Source organism: Symphalangus syndactylus, chromosome 12 (assembly GCF_028878055.3).
Source record: "Symphalangus syndactylus isolate Jambi chromosome 12, NHGRI_mSymSyn1-v2.1_pri, whole genome shotgun sequence".
In the NCBI taxonomy this organism is placed as follows: Eukaryota; Metazoa; Chordata; class Mammalia; order Primates; family Hylobatidae; genus Symphalangus; species Symphalangus syndactylus.
Window position 1 is genome coordinate 53,841,898 of NC_072441.2, and position 20,597 is coordinate 53,862,494.

Consider the following 20,597-nt stretch of genomic DNA (forward strand, 5'->3'; position numbering starts at 1 on the left):
GCACGGGTTGCAGGGTAGTTGAAGCAGTTTTCAAGCAGTGGTTGAGGAGTTAGATTTAAATTTGGTCATTTTCAGGGCGAGCGCAGTGGCTCACATCTGTAATTCCAGCACTTTGGGATCCTGAGGCGTGCGGATTACTTGAGGTCAGCAGTTTGAGACCAGCCTGGCCAACATAGTGAAATCCTGTCTTTACCAAAAATACGAAAATTAGCTGGGCGTGGTGGCGCACGCGCCTGTAGTCCCAGCTACTCTCAGTAGAATCGCTTGAACCCAGGAGGTGGAGGTTGCAATGAGCCCAGATGGTGCCACTGCACTCCAGCCTGGGCTACAGAGCAAGACTCCATCCAGAGGAAAAAAAAAAAAAAAGGTGTTGTTTTCAAACTCGACACTTTTACACTTACCTGCTGAATTTCTGTGTGTAATATTACCTTCCTTTTGTGCAGCTGAGCAATATTTAAAATCTCTTAGTATTTCCTTTATATGTGAAACGCCTTTATTGTTTCTTAAAAGTCCATTCCTTAAGTTTATATCAAGTTGGGTGGTTGGAAAATTTTCTTCCATTATCTTCCCTTGTAGACTGTAAAAGTATGCCTTTATTATGAAACTACAACCAACAGGAACTTTGACCTCATGATAATTGACAGAATAAAGTGTTTTATGATCTCATTAGAACCTTGTTATGTATTATATGTGTGCTGTGTGTGCATTATCTAGTTCGTATTTTTCTTGTAGAATTTTCTGTACCATTTAGAATGGCTTAGAGAGATTTGATTATACTGACACTTCCTTCCATGCAATTTTGTTGTTGTTTGTTTGAGACAGGGTCTCACTCTGTCGCCCAGAGACACTGCACTGCTGGAGTGCAGTGGCATAATCACGTAATCACAGCTCGCTGAAACCTCTGCCTCCCGGTTCAAGCCATTCTCCTGCCTCAGCCTCATGAGTAGCTGGGATTACAGGTGCCCACCACTACATCTGGCTAATTTTTTTTTGAGACGGAGTCTCTCTCTGTTGCCCAGGCTGGAGTGCAGTAGCTCGATCTCGGCTCACTGCAACCTCCCGGGTAGCTGGGATTACAGGCGTGTGCCACCACACCCGGCTAAGTTTTGTATTTTTTTTTTTTGAAACAGAGTTTTGCTCTTGTCACCCAGGCTGTAGCACAATGACGCGATCTTGGCTCACTGCAACCTCCGCCTCCCAGGTTCAAGCCATTCTTCTGCCTCAGCCTCCCTAGTAGCTGGGATTACAGGTGTGTGCCACCATGCCTGGCTAATTTTTTTGTATTATTAGTAGAGTTGGGGTTTCACCATGTTGGCCAGGCTGGTCTCGAACTCCTGCCCTCAGGTGATCCACCTGCCTCGGCCTCCCAAAGTGCTGGTATTACAGGCATGAGCCACTGCGCCCAGACAAGTTTTGTATTTTTTTTAGTAGAGCAAGGATTCGCCATGTTGGCCAGGATGGTCTTGAACTCCTGACCTCAGGCGATCTGCAGGCCTTGGCCTCCCAAAGTGCTGTAATTATAGGTGTGAGCCACCATGCCCAGCCCCATGCAATATTTTAAAAAACATTAATTACTTACAGAGTTTTATTATCTTTGTAAAAATGCTAAGGAAAAATAAACATTTTCATTTGAATTTAAGGACTTGTATTTGTTAGGTCATAATTCATTCCTCATGATCAAAATTTTAAGCAGCAGAGTTATATAAAAGATTTTTGTAAATTCATTTTGGAAAATAACAAGAGGGTGTTCAACTATATCTGGCTTCTCTGAAAGTGTAGATTGGAGTTCTTTTCATTAGACTATTTGTGAAATTAAAAGTTTATGAATTGAATGAGAACTCTGACTTCTATTTCTAATGCACTTTTTCTAACACAAAACTCATGAAAAATTGTTAGGGAATTTGAATTTAGATTATGTAAGAATTTTAAATCAGCATCTTTGGAAATACAACATCATCTCTGGATTTATTTAGCCTTTTTTTTTTTTTTGAGACGGAGTCTCGCTCTGTCGCCCGGGCTGGAGTGCAATGGCGCAGTCTCGGCTCACTGCAAGCTCCGCCTCCCAGGTTCACGCCATTCTCCTGCCTCAGCCTCTCCGAGTAGCTGGGACTACAGGCGCCTGCCACCACGCCCGGCTAATTTTTTGTATTTTTAGTAGAGACGGGGTTTCACCGTGGTCTCGATTTCCTGACCTCGTGATCCGCCCGCCTCGGCCTCCCAAAGTGCTGGGATTACAAGCGTGAGCCACCGCGCCCGGCCTTATTTAGCCTTTTAAACAAAGTGGGCAAGTTTATCGAGAGATTCATATACTTTGTTTTTCCCTATCTTTCATATAATACTAGATTTTTTTTTCAATAAAATAATTTGAGGCCGGGCGCGGTGGCTCAGCCTGTAATCCCAGCGCTGTGGAAGGCCAAGGCAGGGCGGATTGCTTGTGCTCAGGAGCTGGAGACCAGCCTGGCCAACATGGCAAAACCCGGTCTCTAAAAAAAATACAAAAATTAGCCGGGCGTGGTGACGCACACCTGTAGATCCAACTATTTGGGAGACTGAGGCACGAGAATCGCTTGAACCCGGGAGGTGGAGGTTGCAGTGAGCAGAGATTGAGCCACCGCACTCCAGCCTAGGTGACAGAGCGAGACCCTGTCTCAAACAAACAAAAGACACATTAAAAAAAAAACAGAAACCACAAACAAAAACTGGAATTGGCCCTCGAAGGGCTCGTTCCCTCAGTCAGCTCTGCACGGGTGCGCGCCCTTTCTCCCTAGAGGTCAACAAGCGACTGCGAAGGAAAAGGCTGCCACAAGTTTCTTGCTGTTTCTGGAGAGACGTCTCAGAGCGCATGCTCTTCGGATAGTGAGTCTGTAGCGCCATTTTCGTATGGAAGGGACTGCAAGCTGATTAGGCACAGCCTTAGGACGCCCAGCGTTCAAGTTGTTCAAACAGTACGTAGAGCCTCCCAGAGACAAGTCAAGGGCCTCTTTTAGCGGGACTCCTGCCAGGAGCGCTTCAGCTGAGACTATGTAAAGAAATTCCTTTGTGTTAACCTTCTCCTTAGACTAGTGGACTCTCCTCTCCTGTTCCCTCCGCCCCCGCCCAGGCTGGCTCAGCGGTCTCGCCCCGCCCCTCCGGGACCTGAGCACTGTAAAGATTAGGCATTTGTGATGCTTTTGCGCTCACAGTGGCGACCCAGATGAGAGGGCGTGGAGAACCAGATGGGAAACTTTTTTTCCCGTGAGAACAAAGTACAAGTTATATCAGAGTGTGATATGTGTAGAGGAAACCAATACATGTACTGTGAGCTAGCAGCTGGGGCTTCTTTTTCAACTGTATTTTTTATACAGATGCAGACCCCCTCAGTGTTGGGCGTGGGGGGTGGTTGAAATGTTAGCTAGAGGCGAGGCAGGGCACGGAGATCTGAGGTTTTTACGAGTGTGTGTGTGTGTGTGTGTGTGCGCGCGCGCGCTGCAAGAGTTTAGAAGCGCATGGGTGAGTGGGCGAGAAAGAAAATGAGAGAGAGAGAGAAAAGAAATCTGGAGTGGGACAAGACTTAGAGGGTGCAGAAAAGAAAGGGGGCGCCGGCACATCCTAGCCTCCGACGCCGCGACAGCGCCCTTGGCGATGTCCACTCCCAACCCCGCCGTTTCATTCATAAGTTTCTGGCCTAGAGGCCCCGCCCGCTCCCCTGGGCCGAGGGCCCCGTTTCCTGAACAGCAATTGGTGGACGGCAACAAAGCCTTAGCAACCGGCTCCTAGTGACCCGCGGGGCGCCTGGTAACTGGGGCTGCTGCGGAGAAAGGAGCGGGGCTGTCCCTTTAAGGGATGGCCGCGGAGTCGTGAAAGTGGAGGGGGCTGAGGGAGGGCGGGGAGGAAGGTCTGGGGGCGGACCCAGGGGGAGAAGGAGGAGGAAGACTAACTGCTGAAAAGAGGTGGCGAAGGTGGATCCGGAGCAGCTGCTGCCAGCCCGCGAGCACTGAAGTCCTGCCGGCTGCCGCTCGAGTAGCCACGGGCGCGATCGGGACCAGACGTCACCTCCTCCATGATCACTTTGGAAGCCGGGGGAAGACTTTGGCCTGCCGTGAGAGCTGGTCTGCGTTTCCCAGGCGCGGCGGTGGCGGAGCAGCAGCTGCAGCAGCCGAGTCCAAATAGAAGCGGCTACAGCCAGGGGCGTGTGCGCCCCGCGCGGAGCGGGCTCGGGTTCCCCTCGGAATGTCCCCGGGGCGCCCGGCGCGCTGACCCCGAAGCCGCCTCCGCCTTCGGCGCCTGCTGCCTCCCTCGGCCAGGCTTGTTGTTCGGGACTGTGAGCTTCCTGGCTCCTGGGCAGTGGGGAAGCCCCCGGGGGCGAGTGACCTCAGCTGGCCACGACCCAGCCCTCCCCCGTGCGTATCTCGCTTAAGATGGCAGCGGAGTCAGGGGAACTAATCGGGGCTTGTGAGTTCATGAAAGGTGAGGAGAAGCCGCCCCGCATCTGCCAACGCTCTCTTGCCCCCAACTCTTCACTTCCCGCGCCACTGTCCCCACCTTCGCCTGAGGCTGCCAGTATCCTGCAGCCACTGCGCGCGCTCTCGTCCCCTCTCGGGACTCTCCTTTCTCTGAGGACCCCCTGCTTCCGGCTTCTCTTTCTTGTGTCCCTTGCTCCCTCTGCAGCTCCCTCGGATGGCCTCTCCGCCTCGTAATGGGACAGCACCGGCTTCTGCCGGGACTCCGGCACTCAGCAGCTCATGGGGAGCCTGCTCCGGATGCTCACGGGTCACCTTTACTCCACCATCGCAGGCTTCGGTTTTCGGGACACCCCCAACCACACCCCCCAAGTCTCTCTCCCTTCCTCTTTTTCAAATCTCCGAAGCTGCGTGGGGGAGGCCCACCTCTTTCTTCCCCTTCTCGCAGCTGCTGAGGTCTGGTGATTTGGGAACCAAACTTGCACCTCCAGTTCTGCGGGTACCCCCAGCTCCTGGCTACTCTGCTGGCCTGAAACAAGGGAAATGTGGGTGCTCTGCGCCCCGCTGAGTTCCTCGGTCAGGTCCTCCTCTTGCCTAACTGTTGTGCTCTTGAGTCTCTAGCTTCCTGGGAGAGATGAGGTTTCTGCAAGAATTCCGCGTGTTAATGGGGTCTTTAAATTGTGATCCTTCGTATGTTATCACCCACCTTCACTTCCATTTCCCTAAATTCTCATGTTTTTTCTGTCTTTTAAACTTGTCTTTCAGATCGGTTATATTTTGCTACTTTAAGGAATAGACCAAAAAGCACAGTAAATACCCACTATTTCTCCATCGATGAGGAGCTGGTCTATGAAAAGTAAGTTTCTGTTTTGTTTTGTTTTTTTCTCTTGGCCATTCAGCTTGTTCTTTGACGAGGAAACACTATGCACTGTTATGGCAGTTTTATTCATTTCCCCCCAATGATACGAGTAACAATACCAATTTTTTAAGGCTCAGGTATCTGGGGAGAAGTTCAGGGAAAATTGACAGAATTTGAACCTTTCAACCCTTCAGTTCTTTTAGACATCTATCTGTTTTAGTTCTTCCTACCACCACAACAAACAGCAACTGGAGATTCCTAACACTCCCCAGAGTAGGACCAGGGAGACACACTGTCATTGCCAGACTCTGTAATTGGCCTGTGAATCAGTCACTAAGTATTTATGGAGTTGCCATAGGGTACAGGGCAGTGCATGTATTACAGGTGCTTGAGCTTTATGGTTTACAAGACTTCTGTTCTATCTCAGGATGTTTTTGTTTGTGCAGCTCTTTTTCAGAAAGTGGGACACATTAACTGCAGGGAGCTGTATCAGAGTCACATCTATGACTAACATTTTATCTGACATATTATTGATTCTTTTATTTGGGTACCCCAAACTTTTTGATCTTATTTTCTTTGCTTCTGAGGAAATGATATAGCAGCGCTGATTTATTTTCTTTGATTACTTTGCTTCTATGGGATTAGGATTTGAGAGTGTAAAATAAAAGTAGGGAACTTTTATGTGAAAGACCACTGATCTACAGGAAAAAGATATCTTAATACTTTAGGCACAGTAAAACATTAATTGAAGAGAGATAAATCTTTATTCAGTAAAAGTATCAGATAATAAGAAATAAGAAGGCTGAATTGACATGGTTATGTACTTTTATGGAAAGAGCTGGTGTTTCAGAGGAGTCTAATATATTTATTCTATTTTAAATGTTTAAATTTACTTGTTATCTTTACCAAATGTGCAGATAAATGAACATAGTTAAATGAATCATAATTAGCTTCCTTGGACTTGTCTTGTTAGAAAGGTTATTGGCAGTTCTGCCTAAGGATTTGTGGGTACTACCAGGTCTTCGAAGAGTGAGTGTTCTGGACCTTCAAGAGCATATCTTTTATTTGGGGGAAAACAATCTTTGTCACTTCATCATAGAGGTTCTTGAAACTGAGGTCTGCGACATTTCTCTTAGTGGTGCTAGGAGGAGGATGCTTCTTGAATGGCTAAAGTAAGAGTGGGAATGAAAGAGCCCTTTGCTGCTGCTCATGAATGCCCAGAGTTGCTGAGGCAAAGAGGTCTGAGTCCCTGGTGTCAGATTACAGCTCTGCTTCTAGACAGAATGGAGTTATGTGTGGCTGTGTACCTGGATGATGTCACTGCCAGCAGTGTTTATTGAGTGTTCGCTCTGTTATTGGGAATGTGCATTGTTGTGCCTCTGTTTTTGTGATTTTAGGGTTTGGGGGTCTCTCATGAGTCTGAGAGTGGGGATGGTGTATATGTCATTATGTTCAATTCTACAGTAACTCACAGGCCAGAGGTTGTTAATATGTCATTGAATGAGCTCTAGCCATGGAGATCTGAATCACTGCTCTTGGGATTGCTAGGTGGTAGATCTAGCAGAAAATTAAGCCAACTAAACACTGTGCATGGTGGCTTTTTGATTTTAATATTGATAGATGAGGAAATTTTTCATGTGATTTTCATGTTGGTATTTTGGGATAGGCCTACAAATCACATTCCTCTTATAGTCTACTGTTTTTCTGGTATCTTATAAGGAAAGACTTGCTGGAGAAACCATCCAATTTATTATTTTTTTATTTTTATTTTTTTTTGAGACAGAGTCTCGCTCTGTCGCCCAGGCTGGAGTGCAGTGGTGCAATCTCGGCTCACTGCAAGCTCCGTCTCCCAGGTTCACGCCATTCTCCTGCCTCAGCCTCCCCGAGTAGCTGGGACTACAGGCGCCCGCCACCACGCCCGGCTAATTTTTTGTATTTTTAGTAGAGACGGGGTTTCACCGTGGTCTCGATCTCCTGACCTCGTGATCCCCCCGCCTCGGCCTCCCAAAGTGCTGGGATTACAAGCGTGAGCCACAGCCCCCGGCCTGAAACCATCCAATTTATATTGTGAGTTTGGATTGACATTTGAAATATGATGAGGACTTCAGCCTGGGCAGAGTGTGTACTTTTCTTAGTTTGAACTTACCCTGCTGTGCCACAGTAATGGCTGTGGCTCTGACACCTCCAACTCCATCTTTTTTGTTACCCCAACATATTGCATGGTGCTAGGTGATGCAGAGAATAAAACAATGTTGAATGCACATGTTACCTTCAAAGAGCTCCAAGCCTGTAGGGAAAATAACAGGACTGCAGTTTGAGGTATAGGAAAGATACCTGCCCAAAGAGAAATACAACTTCTATGCTAGGAGAGGCATTCACAGGCAGGTGGGGGCACATCTGGTGGAAGGTTCAGCAAAGGCTTCGTGGAAGAGTTAAGATTGGCTTGAAGGATGGACAAGGTCTTATCAGGCAGAGACATGAGAGGAGGGATCTTAGAAAACAGCAAGTGTGAGGAGGGGAGAGGCTTGGGACGTGTGTTCAGGGAACAGTAAGTCCTCCAGTTTGCCTGGTGTGTATTCAGGGAACATGTAGGGGATGGAGAATGTGAAATTGAGAGGTTGGCTGGGGACAAAATGAATGTCAGGGTGAGAAACCTGCAGTTTCTTTGGTACACCATGGGACTCTTGAGGGATTTGGGGCAGCCATGGTATGACTTGATTTGTGCTAATTACAAATAATGGGAAACATTTATTAAGCATTTAAATGTGTGCCAGATGCTGTTCTAGGTACTCCATAACTATTAATTCATTTTGTTTTCACAACAATTCTATGAGACAGGCATTATTATCCTTATTGTACAAAAAGGCATAGAGAAGATGGGTCACTTGCCCCAGGTCACAGAAGTAAAAGTAGCAGAGCTGAAGTTTGAAACCAAGTCATCTAGTTGCAGAGGACTTATATCCTTCTCAAAAAATTAATACAGTAGCATCACTTAAGATGGGTTGTTGAAGAGATAAGAGCCCACTTAAAAAAATTCAGGGGGGACTGGGCGTGGTGGCTCACGCCTGTAATCATAGCACTTTGGGATGCCGAGGCAGGTGGATCACGAGGCCAGGAGTTCAAGACCGGCCTGGCCAACATGGTGAAACCCCGTCTCTACTAAAAATACAAAAATTAGCAGGGCATGGTGGCGTGTTCCTATAATCCCAGCTACTTGGGAGGCTGAGGCAGGAGAATTGCTTGAACCAGGACCTGGGAGGCGGAGGTTGCAGTGAACCGAGATCGTGCCACTGCACTTTAGCCTGGGCTATAGAGCAAGACTCTGTCTAAAAAAAAAAAAAAAAAAAATTCAGGGGAAAGAAACAAGTACCTGGATTAGGATGGTGACAATGGTGATGGAAAGAAGGGATCTGAAGCCATGCGACCAGGCAACGCAGGAGGGTGGGGTGGAGGGGTGCTGAGGAAAAAGAGGGGTCAAAGAAGTCCTTAAGACAGCTTAGGTTGTGGTGAGTCTATTGGAGCTCTTAACTGAAATAAGGAAGGCGGGTGGAATAATTGGCTTTGGTGGAAGATCAGGCATTCCACTTTGGCCAGATTGAATTTAAGAAATTTGAGGGATATTTACATCACTGTTAGGTATCACATACATTTGAGGTTCTTAAATTTGGCAATTTTCCCAAAGAGACAATAAAGCTGTGAGAATGATGTGATTTCTGGGAAGATAGAGAAGGTCTTAAGGTCTGTATTTCACAAGTAGAGCCAGGATGAGAGGAACAAGGGAAGGTGGAAGTTCGCAACAAAGAGGTGGACAAACACTGAAGGGGAGAGGAGAAAGGGAGAAGGACTGACTCCATCTCGTCAGCTCCACTTTGGGGAAGTATAGAATGAGAGACACTGCAAAGCCCCTAGAAGGACGTCTAGTAACCTGGGCTCTGTCTGGAGGATGTCCTACGGCGAGAAAGATCTTGACTATCACATCATAATGTGCATGTCTCTGAGGAGAGGAATATATTTATATTCATTATCACACAGGACTTTGTAATGTGTAATTATTTGCTGAATGTTTAAATTAAATGCTGCTTTTCCAGCTGGGTGTGCTTGTAGTCCAAGCTACTCTTGAGGCTGAGGTGACAGGATTGCTTGAGGCCCACAGTTGAACTGAAAAGCCAGCCTGCCAGCCTGAGCAACATAGTGAGACCCCATCTCTTAGAAAAAAAAAAAAAAAAAAAGAACTGCTGCTTTTCTGGCTAAATTATCACCTTAGAAGCGATTGTTTTTGAATCAGGAAGTAGACTCTTTAAATATTAGGCTGTGGATATTCTGGACACAGCTGTGTTTTGCGCAGATGTTTCTTTAGTTATGAAAGGAGGACAGCATTCCATGACTGAAATGTCAACCTTCTGAGATGCTGGTGGAGAAAATTTAATGAGGTGGCCTCATGAGGTAAGGCTATGAAGAGTGAACGTTTGAATTATCTGCTTGATTTTTTAAAACAGAACTTATTACTGTAAAGGCCTGAGCAGATTTAATAAAATGAGGATGATAAGAAATCATCCTTTGTCCTTGGGTTATGATTTCACAGGTCAGAGTTAAAATCAAAGTATAGGCTAACACACTAGTGGTACAAAAATAGCTCCACAAAAAGGGAGCCTTTCAAAGAAGATTTATCTGCACTTGATTAAGCTACAAATAACGCACAACTCCCTAGAAAGGCTTGTTCTTTGGTATTGGAATTGGGCCCCGTAATCCAAACAGATGCTTACTTTTAATAACTTGGCTCACTTTTGTGTGGCTAAAAAGTTAGTGAAATGAAATATATTAATTGTTGTGACATCTGTGTGCCCCTCCTAGTGGTGGTCATGGGTGTAGGGTTGGATGTTCATGGCATAGAAAGCCAGTTTGTGGGAAGGATAGTGTCTAGGGTCTTCATTTTCAGCCTGTCCATTGTCATTTCTTCTCTTTTTGAGTTGTGAAGGAAAGGTGTTGAAAATGCAGGAAAGAGCTCTTTAGGGAGAATCTCTAGGGACCGAATTTTAAGCAGTTTCTGAAGTAACTTGAAAAATTTCACCAAATGTTTTAGCATGTTAAGAATGAGCAGCCTCTAAATGGAAGATTTAAATAATTTAAAACATTCAATTTTCATTTAAACTTAATTAAAGCAGCCTGATATTAATGCATCCAAGAAGTTTTGGATAAATAATTTATAGAAAAATGATTTATTTTATCTTGTCTATAGCATAGTTTTGAGTCAAAATGTGAACATAGAACATTTTTGATAGAAGCATGGAAAAACTACTCTTGCCTAGAAATATTTGTGGGAATGAGTATTTAGGTTAGAGGTAGGTCAGGAGAAACCCTTTTGGTTTTTAAATTTTTATTTCAAATTAAATGTGTAGCAAGTAGGATAATTTAATGGAAGTTTGAATGCCACTTAAGCATATACACACATACACATGTATATGATCTTATAGAGCCTTACGGTCATCATTTAGAACTTCAGTTCTCATTAGAAATTGCTATGATATAGACAGAAGAGGAGATCTGGTTGAACCTCTAGACAAATTTCACTGTGGGAATAATAATAAAGCCACAGCAACAACAACAGCAGCAGCAGCAGCTAACATGTATAGCCCGGTGCCAGGTAGTGTTCTAAGTGGTTTACACACACACATTAACTCAATTAATCCTCAGAACAAGCCTAGGAGTTAGATGCTGTTATTATCACTACTTAACAAAGGAGGAAATAGAGGCCCAGAGAGGGAAGTATATTGCCTAAGGTCACTTAGCTGGTAAGGCAGAGCAGGGATGCAAGCCAGAGGCAGTCCGCCCTGGAGTCCAGGTATTTCCCAGTTGTCCTGAGACTGAGGCCGATGGGGAGGGTATGGGACAGCTTTGCCCCTTCCTGACAGACTTGATCCCTCTAACTTGGGTGTTGATGGCTCTTGGGGGAAATGTGCCACTGACAGTATTTGCACAAACTATGACCAGCTCCTATCTAGGAATGTGTGGTGGTAATTTAAAAATTTTTCTTTGTAATTTCACTTTTGGGGGGTGTAATTTTGCCTTTTTTTCCCTATCAGTGCACTACCAAAAAGAAAGAGAGGAAAGAAATTGAGTTAATTGTAGGACATGTAAAAACGAAAGAAGCCCAGTTTTTATAAGCCTGTGATAACTGCTTTTGTAGGCTCTCTGGTGAAATGTTCTGGCTGCTTACCTGGTGTAACTTAAGGTGAATTTTTTTTTTATGGTATTCTCCAAAAAAACCCTCAGAAAACTGTTTAGTTTTTAAAAGATGGTAGTTTATAGTTTCTTCCCCCTTTTTTCTTCTCTTCATGCAAATCTTGGAAAATTAATATTGTTCAGGGCTGCTTTTTTTCACCTTCTTCTTCTTTTTTTTTTTTTGAGTTGGAGTCTCGTTCTGTTGCCAGGCTGGAGTGCAGTGGTGTGATCTCGGCTCACTGCAACCTCCGCCTCCTGGGTTCAACTGATTCTCGTGCCTCAGCCTCCTGAGTAGCTGGGATTACAGGCACATACCACCACACCCAGCTATTTTTTTTTTTTTTTTTTTGTATTTTTAGTAGAGACGGGGTTTCACCATGTTGGCCGAGATGGTCTTGATCTCCTGACCTCGTGATCCGCCTGCCTCGGCCTCCCAAAGTGCTAGGATTACAGGCATGAGCCACCGTGCCTAGCCTTTTTCACCTTCTGTTTTGAACACATGACAGCCAGTGTTATGATGTAGTATATGTTAAGAGGAAGTAGATATATCTGTGTACATTCATAGTTAGTTCTTTTTTTTTTTTTTTTTTTGAAACAGGGTCTTGCTCTGTCACCCAGGCTGGAGTGCAGTGGGGCAATCTTGGCTCACTGCAACCTCCACCTCCTGGGTTCAAGCGATTCTTCCACCTCAGCCTCGCGAATAGCTGGGATTACGGGTGCATGCCATGATGCCTCGCTAATTTTTGTATTTTTTGTAGAGACAGGGTTTCACCATGTTGGCCGGGCTGGTCTCGAACTCCTGGCCTTAAGTGATCTGCCCGCCTCGGCCTCCCAAAGTGCTGGGATTACAGGCGTGAGCCACTGTGCCTGGCCCACAGTTCTCAATTCTGTAATCCAGGGGAATCAAATTTACCTTCTAGATACTGATTTATTTAAATATCTGCTGTTTTGACCTCTTAGACATTCGGTGTAGAGTTGATCTCTAATCTTCATAATGATAAATTATTACTCCGTTCTTTCAGTTTGCTTGAGATAAGGCGGTGAAAACATAAAATTTAGCCAAGGTGCTAAGGAGAGTTATCTTAACAGGGCTAGTCATAATCATGGAGCCTGACAGAGAGCTCCAAGTGGGCTGCAAGAGATCCCAGTGGGGAGCTGTCAGCCTTCCAAGTTCTTTCTGTGCCAGGTCACCACAGGGCGGCTTCATTATTTTGTTTGAAGTAGATTCCTAAGACATCAGATGTTCTCATTTGTAAGTTCATAAACACATTCCCAAGCCAGAAGTAAATGACTTTTACTTAGCCACAGCTCAATACCCCTTTGTGCTTAAAAAAAAAAAAAACCAAAAAACGAAAAACAAAAAAACTAAAAACAAAAACACAAAAAAGCCTCACAAAACTCTTGACACATTTTTATGGGAAGTGAAAAGCATAACTTAAAACTTTCATAAGTGGTTGAAAATTGCTATACAAGAAACTTAGTATTTAGATGGGATAGATTTTGATGCAGAACACTGTACTAATGCTTTGGAGATATGTATATGTAAAGAAGGAAGTAGAAACACATGCAGTACAGGATAATACATGACCAAAGCTGCAAATATATGTGTTAGGAGTTCAAGAAAGGAAGAGATTATTGCTACCCAGGGTGATAAGCACTGAGCTAGTTTTTGAAGGGTGTATAATAGCAAAGAGTACATTTTATGATCTCTGTGAGGACCAGTACTACCTGTTTTTGCTCACCATTATGTCCCAACACCTAGCACTGTGCCTGGCATAGATATGGGGCTCAAGAAATTTTAGTTGAATGAATGAATGAGTGAGTGAGTGAATGAGGAACAATGGAAAGAAAAAGATTTCAGGCAGAGTCCTGGGAAAAGGCACAAGAGGTGTTTGGGAATAGCAAGATTCTGTTAGAGGAGGTGTAATAATATTTGAATGGAGAGGAGTCACAGGTCACAGCAGCAGTCACTTAGTTGGGGACTGGATTGTGGAAAACTGTTTGGCTGTCAGTAAAATGTGCTTGCTTGTAAATGGCAGAGAGTGACCAGGGCCCTACTTTAGGACGAGTGCTGCCATCGCTTGAAGGCGGGGTCAGTTAGGCTATGGCAGAATTGGATTAGGGTTGTAGCAGTAGGGAAAGAAAGGCCAGATGTGGAGAGGCTAGGAAGCATCGGTTGACTGGATTCAGGACTGACCAGATGAGGGTAGGGAGGGGGAAGCAAAGGTGAATTCAAAGTTTCTGGCTTGGGTGACTGGGAGAGAGTGACACCTTTAAGTAGGTGAGGTACGTAAATCAGAAGGAAACTGCCTTTTTGCTATTCTGTTTTGTTTTGAGGATTGGAGATAGGAAGTAAAAAGGGGGTCATTATAATGGAGTCTTTGTCTTTTGTGATCTTTAAGCAGCAAATAAACCGTGTCTGTCCTGGATATTTAAAATGTGGGGAGGTAAGTGGCACAACTGATCTCAAGTTCCTTTCTGGCTTTGTGATTTGAGCTGAATTTCTTATACTTAATTGTGAAATTCATTGTGTCTTAGATTTTTTTTAAATTTTTCAAAGAATATTGCTTTTCTACAATGAAGACATTCAAACCTACAGTGCTATAAATTTTTAATTGGCATAATTTTGTATATGCAGTTTTAAATGCTGATATTTTTTAATCATACATGAGCATTGTAAACCAATGCCATTTTTCAAAATCACCATAAATGTCTATATTAATAATATTTCAGGGAAAGGATATACCATACTGTATTGAACATTTTTCTCTCTTTGGTCATTTCGGTTGTTTCCTATGTCTTGTCATTTTAAGTTGTTCCAATTCACATTACTGAAGCAAAGTAGAGCTGTGAATAATTCTTTTTAAAGCTTTAGTTTCAATTTACTTAAAAAAAATGTTGGTTTGTTTTAATGAACGAAATACTTCCAGGAGCAGCAAAGAATTTTATGTGGATTGAGAGTCATCAAAAATATTGCTCTATTTATTCAAAATATGTAACATCTCCAATTCTTGACAACTTGAAAATGAAGCAGCGTTATTGCCTGGGGTAAATACCCGGGGTTCTTCATCTCACCCAAGAAGATTAACAATAGGGACACGTGAGTGGGTTAAGGAGCAGAGAGTTTAACAGGCAGAAGAAAGGAGAAAGGAGAGCAGCTCTCCCTCTCTTGTGAGACAGAGGAGTCCAAAAGGGAAAGGCGGGCCTGCAGCTCACCACAACAGATTTTGTAGTCTGGCTTGAGGAAGCAGTGTCTGATTTACATAGGGCCCGCAGATTGGTTCAACTAGGTGTGATGTTTACGTAGTGGGCGGAGAAGGCTGGTCACCCCATCCCAATCTTATTATGCAAATGGACTTTCCACTCGGCCAGTGCCATCTTGTCTGCTCCTCACTGTACATGTGGCTGGCAAAAAGAGAAGATGGAGCTGCCATTTTGAACATGCCTAGTCCCAGGTAGTAATATTCCTACTGGCACAACTGCCGACATTCACCTGTGCAAGTTTCCAGCTTGCTTGTTTACGTGTGCAGCTCTATTTTACAGGCAGCTCTTTGTTAGAAGACAAAATGATTTTACAGCTGCTTTTCATTAAAAGGAAAACCTTATTGAGGACTCCTGTACCCTCACTACCTGCCTAAGTAATTTCTTTTAACTCCTATATCAAAAACATCTGGTAAATGATCACAATTATTTGTTGTTGACAGTGAATTCCTTTATAAGAAATAATTTGTGTAAACTGTAAATTTGAATAAGACATTTCCTTTATTGTTAATTTAATGTTTTGGTTTTAAGTATGTTCACATCCTAGTGACAAATTGAAGAATTTGCCAGTTTAGACTTCTTTTTTTTATAAAATTTAATTTTCTTTTGAGAACCGGAAAAGGTAGTTTATTTCAAATTTGGTCCCCATGATTGATGTACTTTAGTAATACATTTATTCAGTTTTGTCTGTCTGGAAATGTGGCATTTCAGTGAGACAACTTCTACAGAGAATTGGAAAATTACATTCTGAAATATCAAAGTTTTATAATTTGAATAATTTATGGAAACCTTTCTAAAATGAATATACATTTCTGCCTTCTTAAAGAATTTACTGGCCAGGCATAGTGGCTCAGCCTCTAATTCCACGCTTTGGGAGGCCAAGGTGGGCAGATCGCTCGAGCAACATGCTCGAAACCTGTCTCTACAAAAAATACAAAAATTAGCCAGGCATGTTCCACATAACTGTAGTCCCAGCTACTCTGGAGGCTGAGGTGGGAGGATCACTTGAGTTCAGGAGGTTGAGGCTTCAGTGAACCACGAGCGTGCCACTGCACTCAGCCTAGGTGGCAGATCAAGACCCTGTCACAAAAAAAATAATTTGTTGATCACAATTTACTTTTTTTCTGTCATACACAGACTTCATCATTATGGATGATCTTTTTTTTTTTCTAATTTTTTATTTTTGAGATCGAGTCTCGCTCTGTTGCCAGGCTGGAGTGCAGTGGCGCGATGTCAGCTCACTGCAACCTCTGCCTCCCAGGTTCAAGCGATTCTCTTGCCTCAGACTCCCAAGTAGCTGGGACTACAGGTGCATGCCACCACGCCCAGCTAATTTTTGTATTATTTTTTTTTTAGTAGAGATGGGGTTTCACCATGTTGGCCAGAATGGTCTCAATCTCTTGACTTCGTGATCCGCCTGCCTCGGCCTCCCAAAGTGCTGGGATTACAGGCGTGAGCTGTCGCTGCCGGCCCTGTGATCCTCACCACAAGTTTTAGAATAATTATTTTCCTTTTGAGGGCCTTTAGCCACTTTATGAAATCTGAGGGTTAGCCTTTTATGTATGGGGGAATCGTTCATCGTTCTGTTTTCCAACAAAGCTTTGCATATACTGTCTGTATAGCTCTCCTGCCTTCAGTACTAGCCATTGAATAATGGAGTTAATTTACACTGCTTGAGAATATTTCTGTGGGAGTGAATTTTAATTTTCCCAGTGCATTCCTGAAGAAGTCTCCTTTTGTTTTCATTAATCTGAGTCTCTAAGGGAGTTTTTATTAATTGACTTTCTCTAAGGAGGGATGTTAGAATTACAGACCCTGATACTGGAAGGTTTCTTGATACCATCTGGTCTGTTGTTTGGCTTTAAGGCAAAGTGAAAGCACTCACCCATTTTACAGAAACAGCAGCTGACACCTGACCTGACCAATATTTACCTCGGGTTAAGTAGGTAGTAAGTGGAGAACGGTTCCTCACCCTCTGGTGTTGTAAACCTGAACTTTCTTAGAAACCTAGACAATGCATCAAGGGACAGGATTGATAGTTGATATTGGGGTTCTCTCCTTCATGATCTCAACAAATATCAAACTTTTTGCAGATGAGTAAGTAATAAAGATGTCAAGTTTCCTGATACATGTAGCTGCTTTGTAGTCTGTAGGTTTGCTTTCTGGCTGTGCAGAAAACAGTAAATTTCATGGAAAAAGTGTTCTTTTCCTTCCCCAAAGAGCAGACACTCTGAGGGAAATGTCTTCTGTACCCAGACCCAATGCACTGAGAGGACAGATAGAACAGAGAACATCAAATAGGGCAAGTAGACCTTGAGAAACATTTGAACAGTTGAATGGGTTTGTCCAATAAGGATAACTAGAGTCATAGACTCTGTAGACTCTATATAACGGCTAGAACTGTGATATATGATATTACATAAGAGCTGGAAAGAACTTTAGGAGCCATCTAATTCAGTGGCTTCATTTGATAGATGAGGACGCAGAGTCCCAGAGAGGCTATGACACCAGATTAGGGACATTGAGTGACCAAATTGGGACTGGAACCTTTTGGCACCCAGTGATCTTTAGTTCTACATCAGACTGCTATGTGCGTGGGAAGCTTGTTAGATGTGCAGCCACTCTTCCCCAAGAAGTTGGCATCAGTGTGACTGTGGGTGGTTATGCTAAAGGGCTTGAGCAAAAACACACTAGTGCCCTCATCTGAGGTTGGTATTTGTTATGCAGTTAGGTCCTTTTTAAAATGTGATCATTATGAGTTCAGCCATAATAATCATGTCTCATACAGAAACTTTGTCATCTGACTGGAGGGGTGCGGATAGTATTCTAGTGATAGGGAAACTATTAGGTAATGTGTAGTCCAGAGGCATTGCTGATCAATTTCAACAAAATTTTACACACACACACACACACACACACACACACACGATCTCATTGTGTTTTGGAGGATACTGCTATTTTAGCATTTATCACATTGTAATAATATCTTTACCTGTCATCTCAGTAGATAGTGAGCTCCTTGTCGGGAGGGACTGGTGACCAGTAGGCTTTTAGTAACTATTTGAGTGAGCAAGTGAATGAAGAGACAAAAAATGTCAGCAATGCTGGTAAAACACTGAAAGGTTGGCATGCCTTATAATGATCTTATAGAATTTATTCATCCTATTTTTAAAGCAGTTAATTTTTTTTGTATTACAAGAACTCTGTGATGAATATGTTAACTTGTAATGCCTTGCTCAGAATAGATAGTCATAAATTTTATTGAATAAATGGGTAATTCTTGGAATGTAGCTTATCTTTTTGCTGAGGTGCTGGGAATTTTCACATGAAGCTTCTAATGTGTAGAATAAGGTATAACAATACTTCAAACAATGATTCCTCTGGGAATTGACTCACTTAAATTATAGTTTATTAGAAAAACCGAAGACAAAATAATGGTACATCATAAACTTCATAAATCTGTGAGAAGAGATGCACATGTTGAGTATGACAGCAAGGCTTCTAGGCCCAGCTTCGATGTCCCTTCAAATTTGTAGGACCTGCACCTGTGGGGTGGTGGGTGCTCCTACCCTTGTGAACGTTTGCTGTGATCCTTGGGCTCCCGTTTCTTTGTTCTCCCGGTAAGGAGATGAACCTCCTTCCTCCTCCACTTGCAGGACTCCAAATGCTCCAATTCTTTTAGTTTCTTTCCTGTCAAAACAGAAAAGGGTTTGATTTTAGCTATTTACACTTACTGAATAAAAAGATGGATGGACCGATTTTCCCTTAATAGTTTATGAGTTTCATTGTAGGCATTGACCCATAATTTGCCAACCTTCTTAGAAGAAATCTGCAAATAGGTGGAGAGAATCATTCGTTCATTTGTTCATTCATTTGGAGATGAACCCACGGGTACTCTGAAATAATAAAATGTCCATGTTTTTCCCTGGCCACGAGACCAAAAGACTACTCCCCTCTGCCAAGACAAAGTGGGGACCCTTGCTTGGCTGTGGCTCTGGAGGCCTTTTCCTAGGAAATGCCAGAGTGGAGAAGACTCTGTCCGTTGTCATTAACTTCAAGTTTAGGAGTGCACTCAACCCTCAGATTTCTGAATAGTCTCTGAAGCACTTATTTCTGCCATCTCCTCCCTTTTCACTATCCCCAGGTTGATGACCTTCCATTTCTCTTCTTCCACCATGCTTTTATTCCAAGCTGCCCAAATAAATATTTTTTACTTTCTAGCACATTTGATTATTTTAATTGATAATTAATTTTTATTTTGAATTTCCCTCTAGCTAATAGTATGTATTATAAGTATGTTTTCATTTTTCCCTCAACTCTGGTGAAGAAGGTTCTTACAAAGGAGCATGTTGTTGGAAGATGTCTTCTTTATTCACAGTATTTCATTATACCAAAGTTGGTGATAACCCAGCATGGTATGAACAACTATCAGCAATTTTTCAATGATCTTGACATTAAAAAATGTATTTATTAATAGTAAGCTAGAAAAGTATATGTATAAGACTATATTATTTTAAATACATAAATAGTCTTATAAGTGTAAGTATTGTATCAAATGACCGTAAGATAAGATAGAGCTTTTTGGCTTCATATTTGTCTGTGACAATTCTGACTTTTGAATACTTGTTCAAAATTGCTCTTGGTTGTGCAAAACTTTTGACTGAATTTTTTTAGTGTAACTTGAAGCTCATCTGTCTTTTTGTGGGATATAAAGGCTGGCCCACTGAGCTTCAACATACTGTGGGGTGGGAAGTCCTCTGGGTTAGGATTGCTTATTTTTTTTTTCTACCTTTAACCTGAGGCTCTTGCCAAAAAAGTGGCATAACTTCTTCATTGTTGCTATCTTTGGATAGCAGCCTACTCTTAAAACAGCCTGTCTTTTTGAGAGACAGTGAAGGAGGGTGGGAACTAGATCCTCACCTATTTTTCCGTTCTCTCATGTTCCAAGTCCCAACTGGCTTTTTGGAAATATGACCCTCTTGAACAAAACAGGATAAAAATTACCAGGGCCTAATCTCACTGTTGGGAAATAATTGGGCTCTTGTAGGGAAAGGATATTGTCTTCAAACATTTTATCTATACTTCCTTTATGGTACTTGGTAATTTCTTTTATCTTTTAGTTATTTTGATATGTCTTTTCATCTTGATCAGTATTGTCCATCAGTGCAGAACATTGTTGAATTCTGTAGCCATTAGCTACATGTGGCTTTTGAACACATTTGAAATAATTGAAGAATTTTTAATTTGTTTCACCTTAGTTAATTTAAATTTAAATAGCCATGACTAGTGGCTACCATGTTGGAGAGTACAGATCAACTTAAGGATAATGTTTGTATTTGATTTACTTTCTCCTGTGTTATTGTAGTATACCAATTTTATTTCCTGGTGTTTGGTGAAATAGGTTCATATGTGAACCATATTGCTTTCAAAAGTACACGTGGCTAAGCCAATCTGATTGTTAGAAATTGTACATCTTTGCATTTGAGATTGAAATTGGCTTGTAATGGTTAGTATGAAACTGGAATTTGATGACTTGAATTCTTTTTTAAAAAATTTCAACTTTTATTTTAGATTCAGGGGTATATGTGTAGGTTTGTATACAAGCACATTTTGCGATGCTAAGGTTTGGGGTATAAATGATCCTGTCACCCAGGTAGTGAGCATAGTTCCCAATAGTTAGTTTTTCAACACTTTACTCCCTTCTTCCCTCCCCACTTCAGTAGTTCTTCATATCTATTGTTGCCATCTTTTTGTCCGTGAGTACTCAATTGTGTAGTTCCCACTTATAAATGAGAACATGCGGTATTTGGTTTTCTATT

General features: G+C 42.8%; 1 protein-coding gene across 5 annotated transcripts in view; it reads left to right on the top strand.

Annotated features, from left to right (window-relative positions):
- CDC14A (cell division cycle 14A) overlaps window positions 1–20,597 on the top strand; it is a 179,649-nt gene that overhangs the window by 3,787 nt on the left and 155,265 nt on the right. For 2 of the 5 annotated variants that reach the window (XM_063625592.1, XM_063625590.1), the window contains exons 1-2: window positions 4,314–4,446; window positions 5,205–5,295. In XM_063625592.1, coding sequence (XP_063481662.1) covers window positions 4,398–4,446; window positions 5,205–5,295 — 140 coding nt within the window. In that variant the 5' untranslated portion in view covers window positions 4,314–4,397. Of the gene's footprint in view, window positions 1–3,743; window positions 4,447–5,204; window positions 5,296–20,597 lie in introns of those variants that run through there. The other 3 variants (XM_063625593.1, XM_063625591.1, XM_063625594.1) reach the window with 3 other exon arrangements.